Source organism: Manihot esculenta, chromosome 3, assembly GCF_001659605.2.
Source record: "Manihot esculenta cultivar AM560-2 chromosome 3, M.esculenta_v8, whole genome shotgun sequence".
Lineage (NCBI taxonomy): Eukaryota > Viridiplantae > Streptophyta > Magnoliopsida > Malpighiales > Euphorbiaceae > Manihot > Manihot esculenta.
Genome location: NC_035163.2, coordinates 30,428,767 through 30,453,215, shown reverse-complemented (window position 1 = coordinate 30,453,215; position 24,449 = coordinate 30,428,767). Strand labels below are relative to the sequence as shown.

General features: G+C 35.7%; 6 protein-coding genes across 9 annotated transcripts; 5 read left to right on the top strand and 1 right to left on the bottom strand.

Annotated features, from left to right (window-relative positions):
• The first annotated feature begins 532 nt into the window (after window positions 1-532).
• Window positions 533-2,675, top strand: LOC110611327 (nuclear transcription factor Y subunit C-9). 2 transcript variants are annotated; one of them, XM_021751579.2, is made up of 4 exons: window positions 533-692; window positions 854-899; window positions 1,104-1,179; window positions 1,629-2,675. In XM_021751579.2, the coding sequence occupies exon 4, from the start codon at window positions 1,670-1,672 to the stop codon at window positions 2,432-2,434; it is 765 nt and encodes a 254-aa protein (XP_021607271.1). In that variant the 5' UTR covers window positions 533-692; window positions 854-899; window positions 1,104-1,179; window positions 1,629-1,669; the 3' UTR covers window positions 2,435-2,675. The 2 variants fall into 2 exon arrangements, with proteins under 2 accessions (XP_021607271.1, XP_021607269.1); XM_021751577.2 differs by lacking the exon at window positions 1,104-1,179.
• A 328-nt stretch (window positions 2,676-3,003) lies between these two features.
• LOC110611326 (ATP-dependent (S)-NAD(P)H-hydrate dehydratase) lies at window positions 3,004-6,329 on the bottom strand. 2 transcript variants are annotated; one of them, XM_021751576.2, is made up of 12 exons: window positions 6,176-6,329; window positions 5,836-6,092; window positions 5,646-5,722; window positions 5,440-5,549; window positions 5,218-5,332; window positions 4,821-4,883; window positions 4,438-4,601; window positions 4,205-4,266; window positions 3,883-3,949; window positions 3,578-3,643; window positions 3,356-3,484; window positions 3,004-3,281 (listed from the first exon to the last, which is right to left on the bottom strand). In XM_021751576.2, exons 2-12 carry the CDS (start codon window positions 6,068-6,070, stop codon window positions 3,254-3,256), a joined length of 1,116 nt encoding a protein of 371 aa, XP_021607268.1. In that variant the 5' UTR covers window positions 6,071-6,092; window positions 6,176-6,329; the 3' UTR covers window positions 3,004-3,253. The 2 variants fall into 2 exon arrangements, with proteins under 2 accessions (XP_021607268.1, XP_043811086.1); XM_043955151.1 differs by having other exon boundaries at window positions 5,836-6,043; window positions 6,176-6,321.
• Window positions 6,330-8,503: 2,174 nt separating this feature from the next.
• LOC110610663 lies at window positions 8,504-9,790 on the top strand. Of its 2 annotated transcripts, none has more exons than XM_021750699.1 (2): window positions 8,504-8,757; window positions 9,077-9,790. In XM_021750699.1, exon 2 carries the CDS (start codon window positions 9,173-9,175, stop codon window positions 9,563-9,565), a length of 393 nt encoding a protein of 130 aa, XP_021606391.1. In that variant the 5' UTR covers window positions 8,504-8,757; window positions 9,077-9,172; the 3' UTR covers window positions 9,566-9,790. The 2 variants fall into 2 exon arrangements, with proteins under 2 accessions (XP_021606391.1, XP_021606390.1); XM_021750698.1 differs by having other exon boundaries at window positions 8,531-8,757; window positions 9,071-9,790.
• A 1,419-nt stretch (window positions 9,791-11,209) lies between these two features.
• On the top strand, window positions 11,210-15,404 carry LOC110611229 (protein trichome birefringence-like 11). Its single transcript, XM_021751418.2, has 4 exons — window positions 11,210-12,621; window positions 13,315-13,704; window positions 14,187-14,345; window positions 14,700-15,404. Exons 1-4 carry the CDS (start codon window positions 12,173-12,175, stop codon window positions 15,067-15,069), a joined length of 1,368 nt encoding a protein of 455 aa, XP_021607110.1. The 5' UTR covers window positions 11,210-12,172; the 3' UTR covers window positions 15,070-15,404.
• Window positions 15,405-15,538: 134 nt separating this feature from the next.
• LOC110611230 (NEDD8-activating enzyme E1 catalytic subunit) lies at window positions 15,539-21,789 on the top strand. The gene is made up of 9 exons (XM_021751419.2): window positions 15,539-15,832; window positions 15,963-16,126; window positions 16,828-17,030; window positions 17,940-18,172; window positions 18,258-18,320; window positions 18,406-18,462; window positions 19,818-19,939; window positions 20,057-20,174; window positions 21,147-21,789. The coding sequence occupies exons 1-9, from the start codon at window positions 15,731-15,733 to the stop codon at window positions 21,432-21,434; spliced, it is 1,350 nt and encodes a 449-aa protein (XP_021607111.1). The 5' UTR covers window positions 15,539-15,730; the 3' UTR covers window positions 21,435-21,789.
• Window positions 21,790-23,161: 1,372 nt separating this feature from the next.
• LOC110611231 lies at window positions 23,162-24,203 on the top strand. The gene is made up of 2 exons (XM_021751420.2): window positions 23,162-23,616; window positions 23,702-24,203. Exons 1-2 carry the CDS (start codon window positions 23,494-23,496, stop codon window positions 23,930-23,932), a joined length of 354 nt encoding a protein of 117 aa, XP_021607112.1. The 5' UTR covers window positions 23,162-23,493; the 3' UTR covers window positions 23,933-24,203.
• The last annotated feature ends 246 nt before the right edge of the window (window positions 24,204-24,449 follow it).

Below are 24,449 nucleotides of genomic sequence, written 5' to 3'. Positions count from 1 at the left end.
ATCAATCCAATCAACCCCTACATCAATGCTTTCACATAATTAAACTATTTTTATTTTCTCCCCCTCTCTTAATTAAGCATTATAGGTATATATTATAAACTAGCTTTTCCAATTTATTTTGTTCTTGATAAAGAAGACTTTTGCCATTATTATTCAATTAAACTTCACTTTTTTTATCTGATATGGTTAGCCCATATAATTATGATGGAAACCTTTTCCTTATGAAGAATGATTTCATCAAAAGCATCTTAAAAATAATTATTATAAAATAAGTTAATAGCAAAATATTAGTAATAGATTAAAATTAAAAAATGAATTAATAAATTTTCTCATCAGAGTGATTAGATAATAGTTTTTTCAAAAACTGAACTCAGTAACCGGGTCGGTTTAATTTGATTCCATTAACCGGTTTAAACCGAAATTGCATACTCCACGTGAAAGGTAAAAATAAACATTCGTAAATTGTACAGAATAAAAAGGGTAAAAGCGTCATATCGGAGAAAGGGATCAAGCAAAAGTTATATAGGACTAGGAGACGAGGAATCAAACGGGCGCTTTTTTCTTTCATGGTGGAGTCAATATCAGAGAGAAATTTGTATCTATAAACTTCAATTTCAGCTTCCAATTTCACTTGCCTTCCACTTTCTCTCCCTCCTCAACTTCGGTCACACTTTCCATTTCCCATGAGCAAGGTTCGATGTCTAAAGTTCTTCACTTTTCTTTTTAATAATTTCAATTTTGTTTGAAATATAATTATTTCTTTCTAGGTAATTCTCGCTCTTCCCTTCTTTACTATGCTTTCTATCCTTAAAAATACTCGCTCAGTAATTTATCTTCTCCCTCTTTCTTTTAGGGTTTTATCGTTTGAAGAAGATCAAGAATCAACCCGACGAGGACAGGTATTTGTTTGTTTGTTTGTTTATAAAGCTAGTTATTTGCTGGGTTTAATTTAGTTTTGGTAGAGTTGAGTTGCAGGATTAGCTAATTAGCAATTCGTGCTTGTTCTTCTTTGTTATTATTATTTTTTTCTGTTTTTGGAAGGACTGTTAGATTGGGCTATGTAAATCTTTGTCGTTTATCGTAATTTAGTGTTTCTCTTACAGATCATTACAAGCATGTTTCGTACAACAGACGCCTTTGACGCCTTTGACAAACTCTATTTGGAAGGCTTTTTTATGCGTATTTATTATTTCTAACACTTGTTTTATAGTTTAAAACTAGAATTTATGGCTGTTTTGCTGCTTTTGTTGATCATTTATGCTCTGAAAAATTTCGTTCTTTCACTTCCTTGTTATAATTTTTGTAATCAACAAACATCTCCTGTTCTCTTTTCTAGGTTGGAAATCTATCAGTTTAGGTGAGTTTTGCCTCTGCAATTTTCCACTAAAGTTTTATTCTTTCCAAAACCCACATGAGATTAATTCGTGACATACTAAGTTAATTCCAGTTGGTTTGTTTGTTTTTGTTTTAGTTTGTCAGAAGCTTCCAACCCCTTTTGTTTAGGCTTTTTAATTTAAGAAGTTGGTGATTTTTATGTTTTCTATTACAAGGCAGTTGAATATTGTGCTTATGCTTTTGAATTTTTTTTTTTTTTTTTTTCTAAAACCCCTTTTCCTGTACTTATCTAGAAGTGGTAGCATAAACATCTTCCAAGCCAGCGAACACTGGAATGGATCAAAGAGGGCACGGGCAGGCGTCTGCACCAGGCGAGGTTAGAAGTACAGCTCCAGTTCCATATGGCATATCGTATCAACCTAACCAGATGATGGGAGCTGCTGCTACTGGATCACTTCCATCTGCTGCTCAGCCAGCAGGTGTCGCTGCGTCTCAAGCTCAGCACCAACTTGCCTATCAGCATATCCACCAGCAACAGCAAGAGCAACTGCAGCAGCAACTCCAGACTTTTTGGACAAATCAGTACCAAGAAATTGAGCAGGTAAATGATTTTAAGAATCACAGCCTGCCGTTGGCTAGGATTAAGAAGATTATGAAGGCAGATGAAGATGTAAGGATGATATCAGCTGAAGCTCCAGTTATATTTGCTAGAGCCTGTGAGATGTTCATTTTGGAATTAACATTGCGGTCTTGGAATCACACGGAGGAGAACAAAAGGAGGACACTCCAAAAGAATGATATTGCTGCAGCAATTACTAGGACTGAAATTTTTGATTTTCTAGTTGATATTGTGCCAAGGGAAGATTTGAAAGATGAAGTGTTAGCCTCAGTCCCAAGAGGGAGCCTTCCGATTGGAGGCCCAGCTGAAGCAATACCTTACTATTACATGTCACCTCAGTTTGCACCACAGGTTGCCCCTCCTGGGATGGGTGTTGGTCAGCCTGTGGTGGATCAAAATCTGTATGGCCAACATAGTCGTCCTTATGCTGCGCAGCCAATTTGGCCACAGCAACAGCCGCAGCCACCTGCTGACTCTTGAGCAAACAGAGCGTTGCAGCAGTTAAGGACCTGAAGCAGAATGGGAGTACATTGAATGGTCTTTAGTTTTTATTTGGAACTTTGAAAGGTTATTACACTTTTCTTATGGAAGTTGCGACCTGCTTGAGGTTAATAGTTTGTATGCTTTTTTTTTTCTTAGCTTATATAGCCAAGAACGTGCACTCTGCTGTTGTAGATAATTCTGTCGGCTAAAAAAATATCAATATTAAGCATGTCCTTTAGATGGTTTTCTTTAATTTCAAGAACCCATCCCTGCCCTGCTGCCTCCTGGTATAAACGATGAAATGGAATACACCTTCAACCCTACCCCTCCTCCTTTCCACGTTGCGCCATAATGGAAGCTGCAAAACTCGCACAATCTCTTCACTCGCCACCTAAATGCCAATAAGTTCTTTACTCGACTTGTTAGGTCCAGTGATTTAGGATACCTATGTAATTTAACTGCATCAAGTGGTCATCCCCCAGGAGTGCAGCAACAACTCTTATTAGCCAGATTTGCTCACTTTCTATGTCATTTTGGCAGTTGCCAGAATAAATACTTCGGGTGAATGTTAGAAGGCCTGAAGACCAAGTTTCACTCCTGCAGAAAGGAGAAGTTCCTTCTGGGCGGCAAAAATATTCAAGTGTGCAGCTTGAACCATCTGCCATTTTAGCATATGGACATAACATGAAAAAACCCAATGCCAGTTTAATTTGTATACAACGAAAAAGCAGTATATATATATATATATTCAACACCGGCAGAACTGTGGTCTGTAAATGGTCAGTTCATGTCGAGTCCTTGTCAATCTCAAAATTATCAACAGGCTGGACAAATATCCTCCAAACTGCAGCAGAAAATGTTGAGATTTAGTTTTATTGTTTCCAGTAGAAAACCATGTTCATCGCTAAAAGTCGCTACCTTTTTCCCAAGTACTCGATGATGTCACCAGTGAGAGTTGATCTCTTCCTATTCTCAAAAGCAAGTGATGCAGCCTTCCTCAATAAAGCAGCCCCAGCAATGCACCCTAACACTGTTGGATTTGTTGGTCTGCAGCAATTTCAAAGGAAGATGAAGTTCTCAAACACATCTCAAAGCATCAAAGCAGAAATATTCATGAATTGTTTGAGATGGTAGCAGAACCTGATGGCCACATTGCCTTCAGCGGCCATAATATATTGACGAGCCCAAGATAAAAATACCGCAACACTGAGACCACAAAAAGGATGCATCATAAGTACTTCAATTTAAAATGAAAACACAAAACTCGGTTTAAAATTATACCACCAACAATTCTGACAGTTATTTTCAGCAAAATGAGAGAAGAAAAACAAATATTCCAATAACTTATGAATAGAAAAAGAAGGGAGAAGAAATTGTGTTTAAAAAAATTAAATGCATGATTCTCCTAATTATTTATGTACAAAAAATTAGGTGTAATCGACTACCTTCCTGAAAGGATATCACCTTGACCCCCACAACGCCTAAGTGAACCATAGACGCTCACTGATTTGACTGCATAAATTAACAATAATTAATATCAAAGCAACCATGTGGTTTTTGAAGCATATAAGAAAGTACCATGACTCAAATCATTTAATTTGATTCAGAGAGTGGGCTACATGGTAAGTATCCAAACTAGAAAATCTTAAAAGAAATCATATCCTGTTTGAGCAACTAACTCAATTAGCAAGTAGATGTCCAAAAGATTAGGAAATGTTAAAAACGAACACGCATAATTATGTGAGGCTTGTATTAGTTATCCCGTACCTATCTCACCATCAGCAATAAGGTCAGCTTTTCCTTTTCGCAAGATGGTTACATCCCCAATCCTGCCCAATAAAGTTATTGTGCATTGGAAAGTCAACAAAACCTAGAATTGAACAAGGAAGCATTGTATCCGAGACAGAGCATAAAGTTTTTCAACCACAGGCTGTTGAGTCCATTTTTGTTATATGTGCCTCAGAATGATAATCAGCGAGACTAATATACTTTTAATTTACCTTTTAGAAAGAGAAAGCAGTTGCCCATGAGCATCTTGATCATTTACTTCACAATTTAAGACTTTCTGAACCAAGCGCTTGTACTCATTCACATTTGGGGTTAAGACAGCTAAGGAATTACCACTAACAAGCTCAATACTGTTTGTAACAAGAAAGAGTCCATCCTGGAAAATATGCATTTCATCAGCAGATAACAGAATAGTTTACTCACAGTAAAGGGAACAGATAAATAATGGATAATCCCATCCTAACAACACCAAAAGCATATCAAAATATGCATTTCATCAGCAGATAACAGAATAGTTTACTCACAGTAAAGGGAACAGATAAATAATGGATGATCCCATCCTAACAACACCAAAAGCATATCACTGATTACATACCCCATCTACAACAATTGGAACATTTAACCGTCTTGCCTGCTTTATAATTTCACTCACACAGTCCTGTGGATAACAAGCAAAAATAAGAGAATCACACAATGATATTAAAAAAAAAAAAGCAGTGTGGCAGTAAAAAATGAAGGCGTGGAACTGATGAAAAAACATTTGGATCTGAAACTGAACAGCATAAAAATGAAGGCTCCCGCAATCAAGTAACTTATAGCTACACTCCTTTAGCATAACTGGTAAATTGAGAAATAAAGGGACAGCAAACGTTATATATAAATTAGAAACCGAGGCAAGAGGAACACACTCCTTTAGCATAACTCGTAAATTGAGAAATAAAGGGACAGCAAATGTTATATATAAATTAGAAACTGAGGCAAGAGGAACGCACCAGAAGAAATGGGTCCCTTCCAAGGCCAGGACCAACAACAAGACAATCAAATCTCTCCAACCATTTATCAACCTCGGCAACAACCTTTCCTGATATGTATTTTCGGTCCCCCTCCCTAAAAGCACGTTTTTCCCCCAGAAAATCACAACTGGTCAGCAACAAGCCTTATATAGCACAATGAATAAGTAGAGCATACAAAAGAACTAGAAGAAAACAAAATACCCAATACTATAAGACTCTTCCAAAATAGGGTGCACAATCAACTCAGGACTGTAGCTTTTGATAACCGGAGCAGCATCTTTGGTACAGAATACATGGGACAAATCAGCACCCTGCAAAATGCAATAATGTGAACCAAATCAGCAAAAAATTAACTTAATTCAAAAGAAAAATTGTCATTTAGGAAGGGAAAGAAATCAAATACTAACAATTTTCAAAGCAGAAATAGCAGCAAAATAAGGGGCACCAGTGTACTCACGACATCCACCAATAACAGCAATTTTCCCTGAAAATGAAAACACAGAAGTACATTTAGAAGGCAATGGACAATCCACAAATTATCAGTATACATAAGTAATTAAGATGATAAACAGCACCGGAAATTTTCCATGAGCTAACCTGCCTGGCCCTTATGTCTAGTTGGGTCAAGAGATGGAGTAATTGCCCTCAAGATGTTCTCAGCATCAGCCTCCAAAGGATTAGTTTCTTGCATTCTGTTCAGGGTGCAGTAGTTGCTATGACCTCCACCAGCAAGAGACCTTATCAAGAAGTGCTGCCTTCTCAAAACCGCCGAGGAAGATAACGTGAAATTTCTGGAGCTGCTTAGCTGATTCATGCCATGTTTTACGAACATTACCAAAATCCCACCAAAGTCCCTTGAGAAATATAATAAAAGAAAAGAAAAATTCAAACTTTCATCGAGAGCTGAATTCAAAGATCACTTAAGAGATTGTCGTACCTGAGAAAAATGAAGCCAAGATCAAAGAAATGCCCACTGTTTTGATCAACTGAAATATCAAAGACGGTTTTAGGTACTGAAAGAAGAAAGCGGCTTACGGATAGGCTTTGTCTAGAGGAGTACGTGTTCCTCGTATTTCTACCATTGGATTCATCAATCTGGTGGCAGATCTTCGGTCAGCACCGAATGGGTGAAGTTTATTGAAACGACGTCGGTTGAGTTTTAAAATTTAGTCTTCAATATTAAAACGTCATTATTATTTATTCCATCTAATTTTTTAAATTTATTCTATTAAAAAATAATGAAAAGATGAAAGTGTCATTATTATTTATAAATAACTCCAGCACATGTTTGTTAAAATTGATTCAAAAGAGAGATAGTGATGGGCTAAGTAATGGACCAATTACAAAATTGCCTACAGATTATACAAGTCTGTTTTCGTGCTGAATTAACAATCACCTCGAACACTTTCACACGGTTCAGTTAATCCATCTGCCATTCCAATTGCTAGAAACCCAATATTTCTTTGACAATTAATTCCAACCCAAGAAAGGCAGGGACACAGCTTCTGATTTGTGAAAGATCATCATCTATTTAAACTGCAGACTCTCTCTCTACAGCCCAGATTTTCATCGTCTTGTTCTTCAGCCAGTTGCAAAATCATGACCAAAATGCCTTTTTTTGAATCAGCTTGATTAACGTTAGCCTCTCTCTCCCCTAAAACCTCTTATCTTCTCTTATTTTCCTTTTGCTGTTGGATAAATTTGGTGCTTATTGGTTTTCTATTTTCTAGCAATTCTCTCAATATTAAACAAAAGAAAAGAATCCCAATCTTTCCTCACCCTTTCATTTTTAAACCAAAAATTACTATAACATATAAATGAAAGAAGAGAAAATTTTTTTTTCATCAATATTACAGGGCCAAGAAAATAATATTCTCTTCAAGCTTTTTCATTTATCAAGACCTATCGGCAATTAGCCTTTTTTCAAGACTAAGTCAATCTTACTATCAAGTCCTAATCAAACTCTACCGAAAAAGCTACAAGACTACAAGAGTCACCCTAACTCAATTCAAGGAGCTCAAGGTCAAAGAGCAGCACAAACGGAAGTCACTTAACACTCGAGATAGTTGGAAAGGATTGTGGAAGGTTAGGAAAGATGCTGAAAGTTTCCAGCATCAGGCAAGAGGCTGAAACGAGTGAAAGAAGTTCAACATAATTTAAGGAAAAGTCATTTGGGAAAAAATCAACTTCATTGCACTTGGCAAAAGTTATAAGGCAAATATTACAAAGAATCCTAAAAACTAATTCAAAGGCTTTACAAATGGTGCTTAAGAATACCTCCAGGTATTCTTGGATGGGAGGCTTGCTCTCCCTCCAAATAAAATATGTATTTATAGGTCAAAGGAGCTGAATTACTGCAAAAAACACGTGGTTAGTATATTTTCACACGTTTGGTCCGTTTTAAAACAGTTTATGAATTTAAAGGCTAAACCTTAAAACTAAAGAAAAATAAATATAATACTCAAAATTTTGAATTTATGAATTTAAAGACTTACAGTGAGTTGATTTAAAATTGAGGAATAAAAAGTACACTTCACTAGATACATATTTAAAGCGTTAAAAGAGATAGATTAAGACTAGAGAGAAAGAGAGAGTAAGAATTAGAGTCATCTGAACCCGTCTTGAGATTTAAAATTTTTCTTTATTTTTTTTATTTAAAATTTTTTAATTTTTTCAATTCCATTAAAATTATCGTAAATCACTATTATCACCTTCTTTATAAGCTAAAATTTTTATCTTTTCTTTTTTGAAAGAAAAAAGAGAAATAAACTTATAATTGTAAATTTCTTCACCGATATGATTGAATGAATATGTTGGTATTGATAATAATGATAAAATTTATGAGCTAGCTCAAGATTGACGAGTGAGCAAAACCAATACGAACACATTCAAAATCTTCGGTGATACAATAAAATTAGCCCACTGGAGTATGAAAAGTCGGCATTATTGAAGAACCTTTCCAATTGCCCAAGTTTAGAGATGAAATTAGAAGGAAAAAATTTGAGGAAGGGGCACAAAAAGAATAAAACAATACAGAGAGAAATTAAGAATTGTTTAGTAATAAGTTAAAAGAGAAAGGGTAATTTGGAAAGTTTAGTTTTTCTCACTTATTAGTGAGATTTTAATAGAAAAATGATTAAAAATGACTGAAAAAATTAAATTATTAATAGAAATAAAATATGGAGATGGTTTTAATAAATTTTAAAAAATATAAGGATTAATTTATGAATAATAGTAATATTTAGCTACTAAATTAAAAAAATATATGAAAAACGGATGACCTAGAGTCGGGTTTGTGAGGGCGTGCAGGACAAAGAAGCAGGAAGAGAATGAACCCAGAGACGAAGCTGAACGCCATAAGATCAGGGATTGTGGTGATCGGCGCATTAGCTTTTGGCTATCTAACTCTAGAGATTGGTTTCAAGCCCTTTCTCCATAAAGCTCAACAGCACCAACAACAAGAAGCAGCTGTCCGAACAGAAAATACCCTAACCCATCATGACCCCCAGTAATTTCCAGGTGAAGCTTGGTGTTCCTTTCAATACAATTCTCATGCTATTTAATTTGTAAAATTTGGTCAAGTAAATGCATAGGAAGTGAAAAGTTATGAACTTTACAATGATTTTCTATATGAATTGTTGTTTGGATGTGCATTAGGTGATATTAATAGCCGAGGCATTTCTTTTTAATGTAGTTATTGATAAACACAGAATCAACTCCTGTAATTTCTTGTGCAAGTCTAATTTTTTTAGCTTAAATTAGATTTTCAGTTTGATTATTATACCATGAGCTTATGATGATTTGGATGGTTTTCCATTGGATTATCATGTAGATACAGTTTAACAGAAGATTTTTGTGATAGATTGATAGTTGTGAGAATAGACGAGATGATGAAGAAGAAAATTGGTGGGAGCTTTGGGATCGAAGGCGAAGAATGGCTGTGGCACAAGTTCTTTGTCATGTTGTACATGCCATCTGTATGCTCCGTGTATATTACCACACACATTTTGATGAGTCTGCAACATCACCGAGGGACAGAAAGCGAAAGGCTCGAACATGGGAAAGGAAATTTAAGAGCATCAAGGAAGCTATTAATGATGTTGCAGAGGCAATCAGGGAGGGCAATGCTATTGTTGAGAGGGCTAGACAACATGTTCACTCTGAGAGGGAAGTTTATGCAGAACTTGTGAAGATAGGAGTTGAGAGGCACTTAAGGTACACGGCCTACAGTTTCCTTACTCAAGATCCTTCAAGGGTAAGAGCGTTCTTTGGTTGCCCAGTTAATGAACGGAAGGATTTTTTGCTACAGATGCTGTATGGACCTTAGGATCGGTAATGGATTCACAAGTTATTTGATATTGCTCAATAGGAAGTTCTTTTTGTACTCAGATCTTTTTAGGCATTTATTTCCTTTGTTCACGCTAAGCTTCATGTTCTTCCTCCCCCACTCTTTTTGCCATTTGGTCGACAGCAGAACTTATGTTTTGCCATTGGACGACTTAACTGATACTTGAAGCTTATCTTTAAGTTTATGATTGTTCCTTTCTTGTTTTCTGCTGCTTTTTTTTTTTCATACTCTCTTAAAATCCATATATTTTATAAAATCAAACTCTTTTAGTCATTTTGCAAAATAAAACGGTAGTCAAGTTGTACATTCGGATAAAAATAAGCACCCTTTCTCTTTAGTTCTCTGTTCTCTCGCCAAAAGTAATTGGGCTTGCTAGATTGTGATTATGGTAACTATGCTACACACAGCTGAGCTAAACATGGAATCTCGAAATTCCAAGCCCCAATTCTAAGACTGAATCCTTGAAATTAATAAGGTATTATATTCATGGTTTGTCATCCCCAAAGCAATATAGTTAGTTTGGACATGGCGGGTAGGTTATGCTTGCTGTTGCTGGTGTATACCGGAGACAAGCACCGTAATGCTCTTATCTTGCTTGTGGCCTTGTTTAGTTGGGGTAAATAAACTAAGGAAGCGGCACTTATCAAGAAGCGTAAAAAACTCTCTTATTTAATTTGTATTTTAAGTCTAACTTCTTAGAATTTGGTAAGTTGGACTTTCTTAGTTAATTTATATTAAATTTATTAATTTATTACATTTGAAACTATATTATAGATATTATTATCTTTTACCATTTAAAATAATTTCACTTTTTAAAAAGTGATTTATATATCAAATACCATTATATCATACTTCTCGATAAATAAATATTTTGAAAATGTACTTTCTAAAAATATACTTTTCAGAAAATAGGGCATTTTAAACCAAATAAGACTCTGTTTATACTTCCTGAACAATATCACTAGCCATTCCATAAATTATATTTCACCCCAATGCTTGCTTTGTATATTTTATTATGGTATATATGAGAATAATCTTTTCCATTTAAAAAAATCTGAATACTACTATCAATACCCAGTTTATCTGCAAATAAATGAAAAGGGATAAAGAAGAAAAATGTGCATGGCTCTTGGGTCTATCTATTACATTAAATGGATTGGCGTCTAAAAATGTCCATATCAATGGATTCCCTTTGTCCATTACCACTGATAATGGTAGTGATAACTAACCATAATTTATTATTAATTCTTAATCAGCTGCTTCTTAGGTCCCATGCCTGATCATGGAACGATCGAATGCCATTAAAGCATTCAACTACCGCAGCAAACAAGTTTCAATTATCCATAACGTTTGAATCTAAGATTTTCAGTTTTAACTCAGTACGTTGACGTTTGAACCTAGATTGTTTCAAATATCCTTCTCAATGGAATTTGAATTAAAGTCCAACATCTGTCTCAGGATTGTGAAGATGGGTATCTCATAGAGGGTAGAATTATAATGTCCTAAATTCAAGAACAATCAATGAGATTACTCTTATTACAGTCTCTGAGATAACCCAACACTATTGTCTTTTGCTTTTGAATTTTGAAGTAGCAATTGAATTGAGAGCCAGAACATCAAACATCTATTCAAAACATGAGAAAAATCCCTCTACATGGTAGCTGCTGTAGACAGTAGCCACTTAATTACATACCAATTATTCATGTCATGTCGCTTTCCACTAAGCCCTCGAATGAACTCGAACTCACAATCCTTGTCTCGAGCCACCCACGTCTCTCGCAGATTATCATCCATCTATCAGATGCTGTTTGGTGCTATTTTTCAGGGTGACTGTATCTGAGTCTGGTACTGTTAGTCGCTAATTACAAGCGTTGCAAAAGAAAGTTAACATCCTACAGGCGAAGAGACAATGAAATGATAATGGTTTTCTTTTGGCTCGCAATTTAATCAAATTTGTTTTCTAGTAGAAGTATGGGTATGCAATACTCTATTTTAAAAATGCAAGTTTTCTACAGGATATTAGGGCGAATTTATAAGATATATATAAGTGAGAGAAACGGACAGCATTTCTCCGATTATTGGATTTGGAAGTTTCAGACTAATCCTTGCTCCCAGACTCCCTGTAGCATACCCACAAGTGCACCACTCAATACAAGAAGTCTAGAACAGACAGAGCACCTCTCTCTCTCTCTCTCTCACTTACTCTGCCTCTCCAACGAGATAAAAGTGGCAGTAGTATAGAGTAACGGAAAAGAGGAAAAAGTTTTTATAATTCTGCCATAAATGCCTCCTTTGCTTCCTTCGTACCCATAACTCTCTCTCTCTCTCTCTCTCTCTCTCTCTCTCTGCCTCTCTTTTAGCCTTTTTTCCATTCTTTTCCATTGCATAACTGACCTACCAAGCAAAGAAGCCCGTGAAAGTACTATAGCATATTGCCAAGGTCCAATTTCAGTTGCCATGAAGTTTGTTTTCCTTGCATACTACACTTCTCTTCTTATCATGCTCTCTCTTTGTTTCTCCACCTGGGTTTAATCACCAACGCCGCAGAAGCCACAACCAGATTCCAAAATCTCATCTTTAGTTCAAATGTCTGAGAACCCATCTCAGCAACAGCAAGACCATGAAACCGTGCAATTTCCTGAAATTTTTAAGAAATTCAAGCGTTTGAGACTTTTTGAACCATCTGTGGGGGTTTTGGGGTTCTTTTTGGTTACAGTTTGTGTGATTTGTTGCTTCTTTTACTTGGATTTCAGGTCTGTAATTAATAAGGGGTATATAGTTCCAGGAAAATCAGAAAGGTTTATGTGGCTGCAGTTTAATGGATCGGGTCCAAATAGAAGAGTGGAGTTTTTGGGAGAGGAGGGTGATGGATGTGATTTGTTTGATGGGGAATGGGTGTGGGATGACAGTTATCCATTGTATCACTCTAAAGATTGTAGCTTTTTGGATGAGGGCTTTAGGTGCACTGAAAATGGCAGGCCTGATTTGTTCTACACAAAATGGAGATGGCAACCCAAGAACTGCAACTTGCCCAGGTGTATATTCTTTGCTTATTTCTTATTGAAGCTGTTTATTGGATAGGAAAGCGTGGGAAAATGAAACAAGAAACTAAAGATTCTTTTTTTTTTTTGGGTTAAAGTTTATAGTCATTAGACCTGAGAAATAGGATCAAGGAAGGCCTATTTAATACGTTACTAGCCATTAGCGTTTCAGTAAGGCCTGCAATTTATGTTTTGCATCCCTGTTTTACATTTCTAAGCAACCAAACAGATAATTTCTTATTCTTTTTCTTTTTAACTCAATTTCTGGCTTTTAACTTTTTTCTTTGTCCCTAGAGGAGTGATTGTCAAGCTTTAGTAATTTATTCCTTGCATGACCACGACAGCCTCTTTTGAATTCTTACTTTATTTTGTTCTATTTTTTGCAACTCTGAAATTTCCAGTTAGTTTCTGCTGGTATCTCTGGCTGGCTGAAAACTTTGTCTTCTACTTAAAGAGACAAGTCTCTCAAACAAACCCGTGAACTTTACATACAGGAAAGGAATGCTTTTTAACAATGAAGAAACTGATCGCTTTTCTATAATTTTGTGTGCCTATTAGCTGTTTCTCATGTCTCAGCGTTAGCTGTCTACTCCTTTTGCATGTATCATCAGTAGCTGTTTGATTCCATGCAAAAATTTATTCGAAGCACTAAGAAAGCCTCGTACTTTTTCCCATCTGTATAAACAGATATGATGCTAAAACGATGTTGGAGAATCTGCGCAACAAACGGCTAGTGTTTGCTGGAGATTCAATTGGAAGAAATCAATGGGAGTCCCTCCTGTGCATGCTGTCTTCTGCGGTTTCCAATAAGGATTCAATCTATGAAGTGAATGGCAGTCCAATTACCAAGCATAAAGGATTTTTGGTGTTCAAGTTTCAGGATTATAATTGCACCATGGAGTATTATCGGGCTCCATTTCTTGTATTGCAGAGCCGTCCTCCTGCTGATGTTCCACAGAATGTTAAGCTAACCCTCAAATTGGATCAAATGGATTGGAATTCTGGCAAGTGGAGTAATGCTGACGTGCTGGTTCTCAACATGGGGCATTGGTGGAATTACGAGAAAACCATAAGAGGGTATAATGATCTTTCTGTTCTTTAGATTTGTGTGCATCCTTATGTCAACTTTTGCTGATTACAACATTTCATTGGAGGAAACTGCTAATTTCCAGTGGCTATTATGATTTACAGTCTCCAATATAGAGGAGTGATGGCCCATCAACCTTTTGCTTTGCTTGAAGGAAGATGTTACTTGATACATTGATGTGTTGTTAGTGGCTAGTTCATGTTCTTTCAAATGATAATTCAACAAAAATGGATCATAATGTCAATTTAATTCACATCGCAATAAGATTTGCTTCATTCATTGTTTAATCAGTGAATAGTGATGTGACCTTTTGGTCTTAATCTTTTGAATACACAAGAGGAAAAAGTTTCTTGAAGGATAAGGATGATTGTTTTGTAAAAAAATTACAGAACAACAAATGCTCTCACTGAATGTTTGCTCTAATTTTGAATAGTTTCAATTTACTGGCCTTAACTGTCGATTTATTTCGCAGAGGCACTTACTTTCAAGAAGGAAGTGAGGTGAAATTGGAAATGAGGGTTGAACAAGCATATCATAGGTCAATTGAGACTGTGTTGCAGTGGATACAGAATACAGTGAAGACAAGCAAGACCCAAGTTTTCTTCCGTACATTTGCGCCTGTGCATTTCAGGTATTTACTGTAATATTCTTTTCGCGCTGGCTTTATTGCTGTTCTGTGGCATCTCTTTCCTTCATTTTTGCTGTTCTTAATGTTTTGATGCTATGCCTCTAAACTAGAAGTTGTTTCCAAGGGGCTGCTCCAGCGAACATCTGTTTGTCATGACGTTTAACTAAGCCTAAGTTGTCAAAACCGCAGCCGTGTTTCACTTTATGGATGAATTATGTTTCTAACAGCTTGTTTGAGTTGTTGAGTAGTTTCAGTGATTCGTCCATACTTGCTGAGACTTAGGATTCTTAGTTTTAAGATCTAACATTTAACTAGACTTGCTGATTTATGCCTTACCTAATAACTTCTACATCACAGAGGTGGAGACTGGAGAACAGGGGGAAGCTGTCACTTGGAGACATTGCCAGAGCTTGGATCATCATTGGTGCCACCAGAAACGTGGACCCAATACAAAATAGTATCTGATGTGCTATCAGGTAATGCAAACCATGTATTGAAATTTGATATATTGAATATAACCAAGATGTCTGCACAAAGAAAAGATGGCCATGCATCTGTATACTATCAGCATTCCAAACCCGCGCCATTGCGTCGACAGGACTGCAGCCATTGGTGCCTGCCTGGAGTACCCGACTCATGGAATGAGCTTCTCTATGCAGTGCTACTAAAGCACAAAACTATGAAGACATATAACATATCCTTGTTCAATGCACACAGTTTTGGTTAAGAAAGCTCTAGCTCTTATTTATACGCCAGCCCTGAAGACACGAGTTAAGATGCTTGGAAATGATTCCAATGTTTCTGGGGATGACAGAAGAAACAGAATATGCAGAGTGAATTCTGTTATTGTTTGACAGAAATGGTGAAAACAGATTATCAGATTTCAGCGGATGTTTGCATTTGATAAAGCTATTGATCTGGGGAGGCAATGGTAGTGAGTGGTGGATGTGCATAAGATTTTGGGAATAAAATTAATGAATTGTAGAGATGTATACAAGAATAGTGTTTAACTCTTTTTTTTTTTTTTTAAAAAAAAAGATGGGTTGAAATTTAAATTTAAAACTTTGTTAGTAATAAAATTGTGATAATAATTACAAGTAAATATTCCCCCTTCTTAACTGTTTAGAAAAAGCTAAATAAATGTTTTCCATAAAATTATATGATTATAATAATTGCGCATAAACAAATGAAAGAGCTGTTATTAAAAATTATTAAATTGAGCTAATAAAGTTCCCATCTCCTCCGGTTGATGAGAAACTTCTTAAGCCTCGACACGCGAAAGCGTAAAATTGAAGCGAGTGGGCACGCCATTTTGGTTTTTCAGCTTTTGAGCTTTAGGCTTAGTAATCAAAACAGGAGCAGGAGAGAGAGAGAGGGAGAGCTGGACAATGGCACACTCCACGGTGCAGCCGAGCCGGTCGAGAGACCTGGACAAGCTGCTTCTCAGGCCCGGCAATCTTGTCGCCCCTACCTTTGAACCTGGTGCCCAAGTAAACCCCTTAAGCTTTTCTTTCTTCTGTCTTGGCGGACAATTAAGCTGAACACTCCGCGCTCAGTCTTCTTCTAATGTAATTTTAGGTTTTGGTTTTTGATTCTTATAGCTGTTTTCGTTGCATGCAGTTGAGGGATGATCTTCAAGAGTATGTTCGAATATTGGTGGTGGGAGCCGGTGGATTAGGCTGCGAGCTGCTAAAGGACTTGGCCCTATCCGGTTTTAAGAATCTCGAGGTCATCGATATGGACCGTATCGAGGTTTCTAATCTCAATCGCCAGTTCCTCTTCAGGTTTTTTATTTCTAGACTTAAACCTCTATAATTTTTAATACTCTATTCTGCTATACCTTTTCAGTTCGATATCTCTTTCTTTACTGTTAAGTGCCAATGAAAATTAGAATATGATGATGCCAACTAGTGTATTGCGTCGTCAGTTGTAGTTTATGTAGGAGTTGCTTAATTGGTTGTTTGTCTCCTATTTTGAACTTGGAAATTTTGAAAGAACTTTGGCAATATTATGGCTCTCAACTGGGTATTAGATGAAGTGAAATTCTTCACACTTTATATTTCTTTTCATTTTTCAACAACTTGCAAAGATGAAAAGAATTGAGTTTACCGGACAATGTCCTTCCAGGTTTCTTGTGAAGGTTATATATTGGCTTTGCAAGTTGAGAGGTCAATTTTTCACAAGGCAGAATTAGAGCATCAAACATTGGGTCTTAAGCTAATGTTGCACATGTTTTTAGATCTATATATCTGTGGCTACACGCATATGAGTAGTTTTTTCCTTGTGTTGCCTGCAAATGGTTACGCCTGGAATAGTTAGCATTTGAATGTGTTTTTTTCTTTAAAAAAAAAATTCTCATCATTTAATGTTCACTATGGAATCCTAGAAAATCTGAAAAGTCTGCTTGGGCTTGTAGATATTGCATTTATCAGTTGCTTTGAGCATTTCTATAAGAAGATCTCTTAATCTTGTTTGCTTATTGCAGGCTTGAAGATGTTGGTAAGCCAAAGGCTGAAGTTGCAGCCAAGAGGGTCATGGAAAGAGTTAGTGGTGTGAATATTGTGCCCCACTTTTGCCGTATTGAAGACAAAGAAATCGAGTTTTATAATGATTTTAGTATTATTGTGCTTGGTCTTGATTCCATTGAGGCTCGGAGCTATATAAATGCTGTAGCTTGTAGTTTTCTTGGTATGCGATCTTTAACTTTATTAGATTAATACAATAATTCCTGTCTACTTTTTCCCCCATGTTTGGTACCACCTTAAGTTTGTACCTCCTTGTGGAGCAATTACTGACTTCTCTTTTGGATAATAATTATGCTGCTAAGGCCTCCCAACGTTTCTGGTTTTTTTGAAGTGTATTTTTAAAATAATTGCAGGTTGCTAATTATATGAATACAAACAGACGAAACAACCATGTAAATCCTATTGAGAAGTATATGGTACTCGCTACAACTAGAATAAGGGCCAGTTGGCATTTAAACATGAGATCAGAGAGTCACTATTATGATAAATTAATTATTCCTCGTGGAGTTGGTATAAGTTTGAAAGAGAGATTTTGCAGGAAACATTTGTTCTAAGCTCTATGGCTCAACCATTTTAATTTTTGAACCTTGAACCTGAAGACGCAAGGTCATAAATAATGAGTACATTATTTAAGGGTCAAATCATATGAATTTAGGACCTCCATGCATGCTCACATCCTTGTATTGCCAAAGTAGATATGTATAATGATTGGATGATAAGTTGAATGCCATTGTCTTTATGTTATTATATCACTAATTTTCTCTTCCTTTTATATTTGCTTTGATTTTCAATTGTCTTGAGAGTGGAGTATGGACTGATTTGTATTTCATGTTGTTGCATCAGCTTTCTTGATAATTGTGTCAGAGTGATTGTGGAAGGGTCTGCTTCCACCACTCTGTTTCAGAAGGCCGAATAAAATTTATTGGGTTTCCTTGATGTCTTCCGCAATATTCTACTTCTATTTCAATGTATAATATATTCATGCTTTGAAACCAAAGATTTTCCCTTCTCTATGTAGCTCCTTTTACTCTTCTTGAGCTCATTTTATTTTTCATTGCTTTTGGAAATTTAGAGTATGATTCTGATGACACTCCTCGGGAAGAAACTATCAAACCCATGGTAGATGGTGGGACTGAAGGTTTTAAAGGCCATGCTAGAGTTATTATGCCGGGTGTCACACCATGCTTTGAGTGTACCATCTGGCTTTTCCCTCCTCAAGTCAAGTTTCCTTTGTGCACTCTTGCAGAAACCCCTAGAACTCCTGCTCATTGTATTGAATATGCTCATTTAATTAAATGGGACGAGGTAATAATTAATTATCCTTTCCCGCTCTTGAAGTGATTTAAATTTCCAGTTAATTTTTCCTATTTTATGATCAATGTATTTGTAGGTTCATAGTGGAAAGACATTTGATCCAGATGACCCAGAACATATGAAGTGGGTTTATAATGAGGTGAAATGGTGGACTTGTAAAGTAATTTTCTTCAGATTGATTTCATTATGGTCCTTATGACTTATGTTCTACCTGTATCACATAGGCTGTCAGGAGAGCAGAGCTTTTTGGCATTCAAGGAGTTACATATTCACTTACTCAGGTATAATTAGATTTGGGAAGTTAACTTTCCAAATCAAACACAGCTGCTTTATCACAAAATGGTTAGGTTTCTAGTATTCTTGTACTGTATTCTGAAAAAGACTTTAAAATATAACTTACATGTTATCCTAAATTTTACAATTTGATCCTTGGTACACATTTCCTATACCAGTCAGCTGAGCTACCACAGTCTTTTTTACTGTGATACTTGGAAAATTCCTGCTGGGGCACCTTGGTCCTTTTTTCCTATGGTGCCGGTTTGGTACGTGCACTCATGTCCACACACACACTCACATACAGAGAAGGGAAGTTCTATGAAATGCCTGATTATTGACTTCATCAAATTGTTTCCATATCCCTTTTCTCCTTTTCCTTCCCTTTGCTAGAACAAATGCATAGACAGATTTAGCACGGGGGCACTTGTCCCCACTGTCCCATTAAAAGTCCTTTGTATACTTCGTTTCTTTCTTTCTTTCTTCTTTTTTTTTTAACATCACCCTGTTAAATAATCAGTGCTGCCCTCGTAAACCTTAGTTATTTAATATCGGGAAATCCTTAAGCACCTCACATAAGTGACTTGATTCCGACTTGCTTATCACACTGTCCGCTTTATTTTAAAATATGTCCATTTTCTTATTTGGACTTTCTATAATTCAATTATTACAGCTTAAAGAAGATATTAAAATATTATTACATGTTATTCTTATTTTGTCTCTATCTTTGCATGTATAACTCTATGTGTAATGCAAGTTGGATCTCCATATATTATAGATTATTTAATTTTTTTAAGTAGCATAGTATGTTCTAGCTAAAACTAAAATTAAAATGATAGTTTGTAAGCAACTTTGAAAACTAAAAAATAAAAAGAATTGCTTTTAAATTGGATTAATTTATTTATCGTGATATATATATATTTTTTTCAGGTTCAATCTTATTAGTAAAAATTCTCATCCTTTAATTAAAAAAAAATACACAATTTTTCTGTGCATTTTAGAACTTTTATAACACAGTTTTTTTCCCTCAATTATCTTTATAAAAAAGAACTTTTCGAAAGGAAAATACACTATTATTAAATCCACTCATATAAAATTTCAAGTAATAAATTGCAAAAATACTGAACGGCTTATGAGATAATATATATATAAATTGAAATTTTATAAAATATATGTAAGAAGAATTTAATAGCCTTATTAATTTTATCCTTGATATTGTTATATTTATTTTATCTAAATATATGTATACAATGTCTCATCTTATATATGCTTATGTGTACTGATACATATTGCTCCAATCGACTAATTTTCTGGATCTGCTCCTGAACAAGGATTTCTTTCCTTTTTTTTCCCTGTTTTACAGGGTGTTGTGAAAAACATCATACCAGCTATTGCTTCCACCAATGCAATTATTTCAGCTGCATGTGCATTGGAAACGTTGAAGCTTACATCAGGATGCAGCAAAACTCTATCTAACTACTTAACGTGAGTGCAATTCTCCTGGATTAACCGCTTGATTGATTTATTTATTGTGTAATTTATTCTGTTTCTCTAGTAAAACTATTTGGCATAGTGTACTGAATGATTTGAATCTTTGTATAGGTATAATGGTGTGGAAGGTCTTCATATTAAAGTAACTGAATTTGTGAAGGACAAGGACTGTCTTGTTTGCGGTCCAGGTGTTCTTATCGAGCTAGACACTTCAGTTACATTACAAAAGGTTATTTTCTGGTTCTCATGGCGATTTTTCTGTTGACTAGCTACTTATGGCAGAGATACTTTTCCTTCTATTTCAATTTTGTAACTTTTCTGCCCTTGATGACTCATGACTCATGATGCTACTTGATCTGGTGCAGTCTGAAATATAAAGGTGTAAATGAATTGAGCCGATCTGAACTTTAAAGAGCACAAGTTTAATTTGTTAACCTTTTTAAAGCTTGAGCCAAACTTTAGATTGACTCATTTTAAATTGAGCTGAATGTCAATAAGCTCAAGTTTGGTTCCTTTAGAAACAAGCTCGGGCCAGGTCTCAAATAGCTCAACCGATTAACGGCTCCAATGAGTTTTAAGTTAAAAATAATAAGTTCAAAACTCAATAGTCTTACTAAATGAGTCTATTAAATAAATGAGCTTTTGAGTCTTAATGAGTCGAATATTTATAAGTTCGAGGTTGGCTTGTTTATTGAATGAGCCTAAGCTTGGCTCGTTTATTAAATGGCTCGTTTAGAAAACAATCGGGCCAATCTAAGCTTTTGCCGAGCTGATTCTTGAATATCTCACAACAGTCTTAAACATAGACCCAACATAATGCAAGACTTCATTTTTTGCCCTTCTGCTTATGCATTGGTTTGAAACGCCAATAACCTTGTAAAATCATTATTTTCGGCATTTAGAAGTGGATTTATTTTTTTTGGGGTTGGTTTTTTTGTTTTCTGGGGGGCATCCATAAATGTTTAGTCGTAAGGAGAAATTTTTTTCCTTACCTTATTTTGTTTTTTTCTAGATTTTCTCTTTTGTTGTACGTCGTGCCCATTCAAAGCTGAGTGCCGTCTATTGTTTTTTTGAATCACAGTTAATTTAGTCTCCTTTTTATCTAGAAAATACATTATGTGCTTTGCACTTTTGTTTACCTTTCTAAAGTTCTAATTTAGTGTTTGCAATTCATAATTGTTGCTTTTTTCTGTCTAAACAGTTTGTTGATATGCTTGAAGAGCATCATAAGCTGTTATTATCAAAAGCAAGCATCAGACACCGAGGGAAGAATTTGTACATGCAGGCACCCCCAGTTCTAGAAGAGATGACTCGATCGAATCTAAGTTTACCTCTATTTGAACTTATGGGCAAAGTGCCAAAAGACATTGTGCATGCGACAGGTACGGCTGGCCAAAACGGCAGTAAAACCTCTTGTCTGAGAAAATTACGAGTTGTTTTCAGGGGAACCGATGGGATCACAGACATGGACATGGCGGGTGGGGCCTAATATCTTCTTGCAGAGCGCATCTCATCTCCAGAAAGATATTCATTTTAGAAATATCCTCTACTGAAGACACAAGTTGGTGAGCAACCTAAATTATATTTTTATGACAATTTATCAAAAGGATTTGTTTCACCAAAGAGAGTGACGTTACTAACAAAGATATTTATTTTTATCATCTTCGCAAGGAGAGATTAATGTACAGTTAGACCATATGTGGTCTCTCTATGAGCAGTTGCAACTTACACTGGAAAAATGGAATTATTTTTGACATAATTCCTTTTCCTTCTATAGACAATCTTTGAGGAAAAGATTGAATTCACAATGAATTGTGTTTAAATAAAATTTTTTTTTCTATTCATGTATGTAGGTTTAAGTGGGTTGGGGATGATAAATTCTCCAGTAACCCATCAATTTTGGGACAGAATCAGAACGGGAGTTTTTTTTTTTTCAAAATAAAAAAAGAAATCTATTTTTTAAATTGTTTTAGGAATTGTTGAAAAGGTTATTTAATTATCTTGGAATTTTTATAAATAGAAGGCGATCAATATTTTTATTAACATATTCGTATATGTATTTTTTATCCCACCAACTGGCAACAAATTGAACTTATGAATATGGATTGTACTGTGCTAAATGCGCTGTCAACTGAAATCAAACGCAGGTGATTATTGTCGAAGTTTGTGTCTCCTGTAGTTTATAATAATATTAATGGTGGCTTTTCTTAAATTGGAGAATGCATAAGGGAGAACTCATCGGTGAGGACATGCTCCCGTTTGGCCTGTGGGAAAAATCCTTGCTTGGAGCTAGTTTCCTCAATGTAAACGTGGGTTCAATATTTTATAACTTCCTTCAAAGAGAGGTTGTAGACATTTCCATTGACATCACTAAACTTGTAGCTTAGTGAACTAAAATATTTCTGTTTGGACCAAAAACAGCAGTCCACTCCAATAGATTTAATTAGGATAATAATAATTATTAGCATTAGAAATTAATGTTTATGTCTCACTTGCCGCCTGCACACTAATATTCACTCCAAGACGACAGGACGCTACATATATATCCGTTTGTATACTGTACATTAAATAACATAATCAAGATGAAACATATGGAGGGGTCATCTAAAGATTCAGTGATGTCTTCTATAATACAATACTTATTCACAAGAAGGGTCCTTACTCCCTCGGCCAGCCCACCAAGCCGTGTGGACCTAAACGCCATCCATGATTGAGCCACTTTATACAATTTATGCTGCTATTGCTATACATAACCAACGGTTTGAAAACCAATTGTACATGTGGGTGGTGAAATTTTCTTCAGGGAATTAATGCAAGCAATTGATCTGCAGTCCAGTACCCTTCTATGATCTATATAATTTTCCAAATCCTTCCAATATATGTTCTTTAACCACAGGCAGTTACAGCTGTTGGTTCCTGGTACTTGACCTTTCGGACACGTAGAGCTGGCCCGAAATGTCTCAGTTCTTTTATGACTACTTTGCCTCTGGCCCAATAAAGATGAACTTGTTTGTTTGATGAATTATGACTCCTTGCTTTCTCAACTTTATACGATAAATTTCCAATGTACCAAGACAAGAACACTTGTGGATTAACTATGAATTTTGAACCATACCCTTCATCTCTTTAAAGAGAGGTATGTGTATGTGTGGGAGAGAGTAAGACAGCTCTCATCTATTTACAGCCAAGTGTAATGTTAGAGATTGAGTCTATCTTGAAGTGGATTTCTGGGTGTGGGCTGTTGCTTGATGTTCCTCATCTCTTCCCCAACTGGATAATTTCATAACTTCATTCATGATTCTTGTGGGGCTATAGCCAGATTAGCCAACTGCCACTCAAGTCCCCACCACCCCATATGTACACGTCATGTTTGCTTTTACTCACCCATCTTTTTTGCCGTTCCCTATTTATATAACCCATTCATCATCCCCACTTCACTGGACAAAAGGAAAATAGAAAAAAGAGGTGAGACTCTGAGATTTAGAACTGAGCATAAATCAGCCTACCAAAAGAAACGGATCAGAGTGATCTCTATACCTGGAGTTGACATGGAAGTAGCTATAGAATTAGAAGATGATCTGTTCTTTGCAGACATAAGCAAGCAAATTTCTCTTCTTGTCATGGAAGATGATGAGGACCCAGTTGCTAATTATCCTTCAGTTTCTTTCCAGGTATTTCTCAATGTCTCAATTTTCACAAATGAATAGTATTATCTTGCTTTTTTCTTGTAAAAAGCTCAGTGTTCAAGTCTCGCAGGATTTCTCAAGAGCGAATTATCCAACTGCATCGTCAGCTTGTATGTATGAGCAAAGAAGAGAAAGCAAAGGAACAGGAGTTTTCATTCCAAGATCATCACAGCCAAGAAGGAAACACAGGCAAGGAAGACATTCTTCATTCAACTCAAAGTCTCATAAGCAGCAAGACAATGCAAGAATGGTTTCTCACGTTTCTTACAACAATTCTTTATACCCAAGAAAGGCTAATTAAGGCCATTCATATATATATATATATATGTAAGTTCTACTAATCTTATTGCCAAGAAGTTGTTGGGCAGGCTATGGAGTTTATGTCTGAATATGATCCATATGAGGAACATGTACAAGGAGAGAACCTGTGTTCCTAGCTAGGAGGTTCTAATGAGGTTCAGTTTCCCAAGGATTGAACTTCTCCAATAAACAAATGTGTGGTTGCTATTAAGTATTATACAGCGATAAGGTTGTTTTTCTACACTAATTAATGTGACTGATTAAATTTCATACTTCCCCTGTCTTGTAATAATTTTTGTGTTATCTTTTCAATATATCATTTATTGAATTATTATTAATAAAAAGATACTAAATCAATTATCATCTTGAAAAAAAGAGATTTATAATTTGATACAAAGAAAATAAAAATAACCCATCTAATTTGAAAGTTGAACTTCGAATCAACTTTAAGATTTTATGCATTTTTAAGATTTACCCACAATTTACTTAAAGTGATGAGCATAAAGAGGATGTTGATT

Coding starts and splice junctions, on each gene's coding strand:
- LOC110611230 (XM_021751419.2), top strand. CDS start 15,731: ATGGCACACTCCACGGTGCAGCCGAGCCGGTCGAGAGACCTGGACAAG. Junction 18,463..19,817: donor TTACATATTCACTTACTCAG/GTATAATTAGAT, acceptor CCTGTTTTACAG/GGTGTTGTGAAAAACATCAT. Junction 19,940..20,056: donor ACTCTATCTAACTACTTAAC/GTGAGTGCAATT, acceptor ATCTTTGTATAG/GTATAATGGTGTGGAAGGTC.
- LOC110610663 (XM_021750699.1), top strand. CDS start 9,173: ATGGCTGTGGCACAAGTTCTTTGTCATGTTGTACATGCCATCTGTATG.
- LOC110611229 (XM_021751418.2), top strand. CDS start 12,173: ATGTCTGAGAACCCATCTCAGCAACAGCAAGACCATGAAACCGTGCAA. Junction 12,622..13,314: donor AAGAACTGCAACTTGCCCAG/GTGTATATTCTT, acceptor CTGTATAAACAG/ATATGATGCTAAAACGATGT. Junction 13,705..14,186: donor TACGAGAAAACCATAAGAGG/GTATAATGATCT, acceptor TTTATTTCGCAG/AGGCACTTACTTTCAAGAAG.
- LOC110611327 (XM_021751577.2), top strand. CDS start 1,670: ATGGATCAAAGAGGGCACGGGCAGGCGTCTGCACCAGGCGAGGTTAGA.
- LOC110611326 (XM_021751576.2), bottom strand. CDS start 6,070: ATGTTCGTAAAACATGGCATGAATCAGCTAAGCAGCTCCAGAAATTTC. Junction 5,550..5,645: donor CTATTTCTGCTTTGAAAATT/GTTAGTATTTGA, acceptor TGCATTTTGCAG/GGTGCTGATTTGTCCCATGT. Junction 3,644..3,882: donor GGTGATATCCTTTCAGGAAG/GTAGTCGATTAC, acceptor TTGTGGTCTCAG/TGTTGCGGTATTTTTATCTT.
- LOC110611231 (XM_021751420.2), top strand. CDS start 23,494: ATGGAAGTAGCTATAGAATTAGAAGATGATCTGTTCTTTGCAGACATA. Junction 23,617..23,701: donor ATCCTTCAGTTTCTTTCCAG/GTATTTCTCAAT, acceptor CAAGTCTCGCAG/GATTTCTCAAGAGCGAATTA.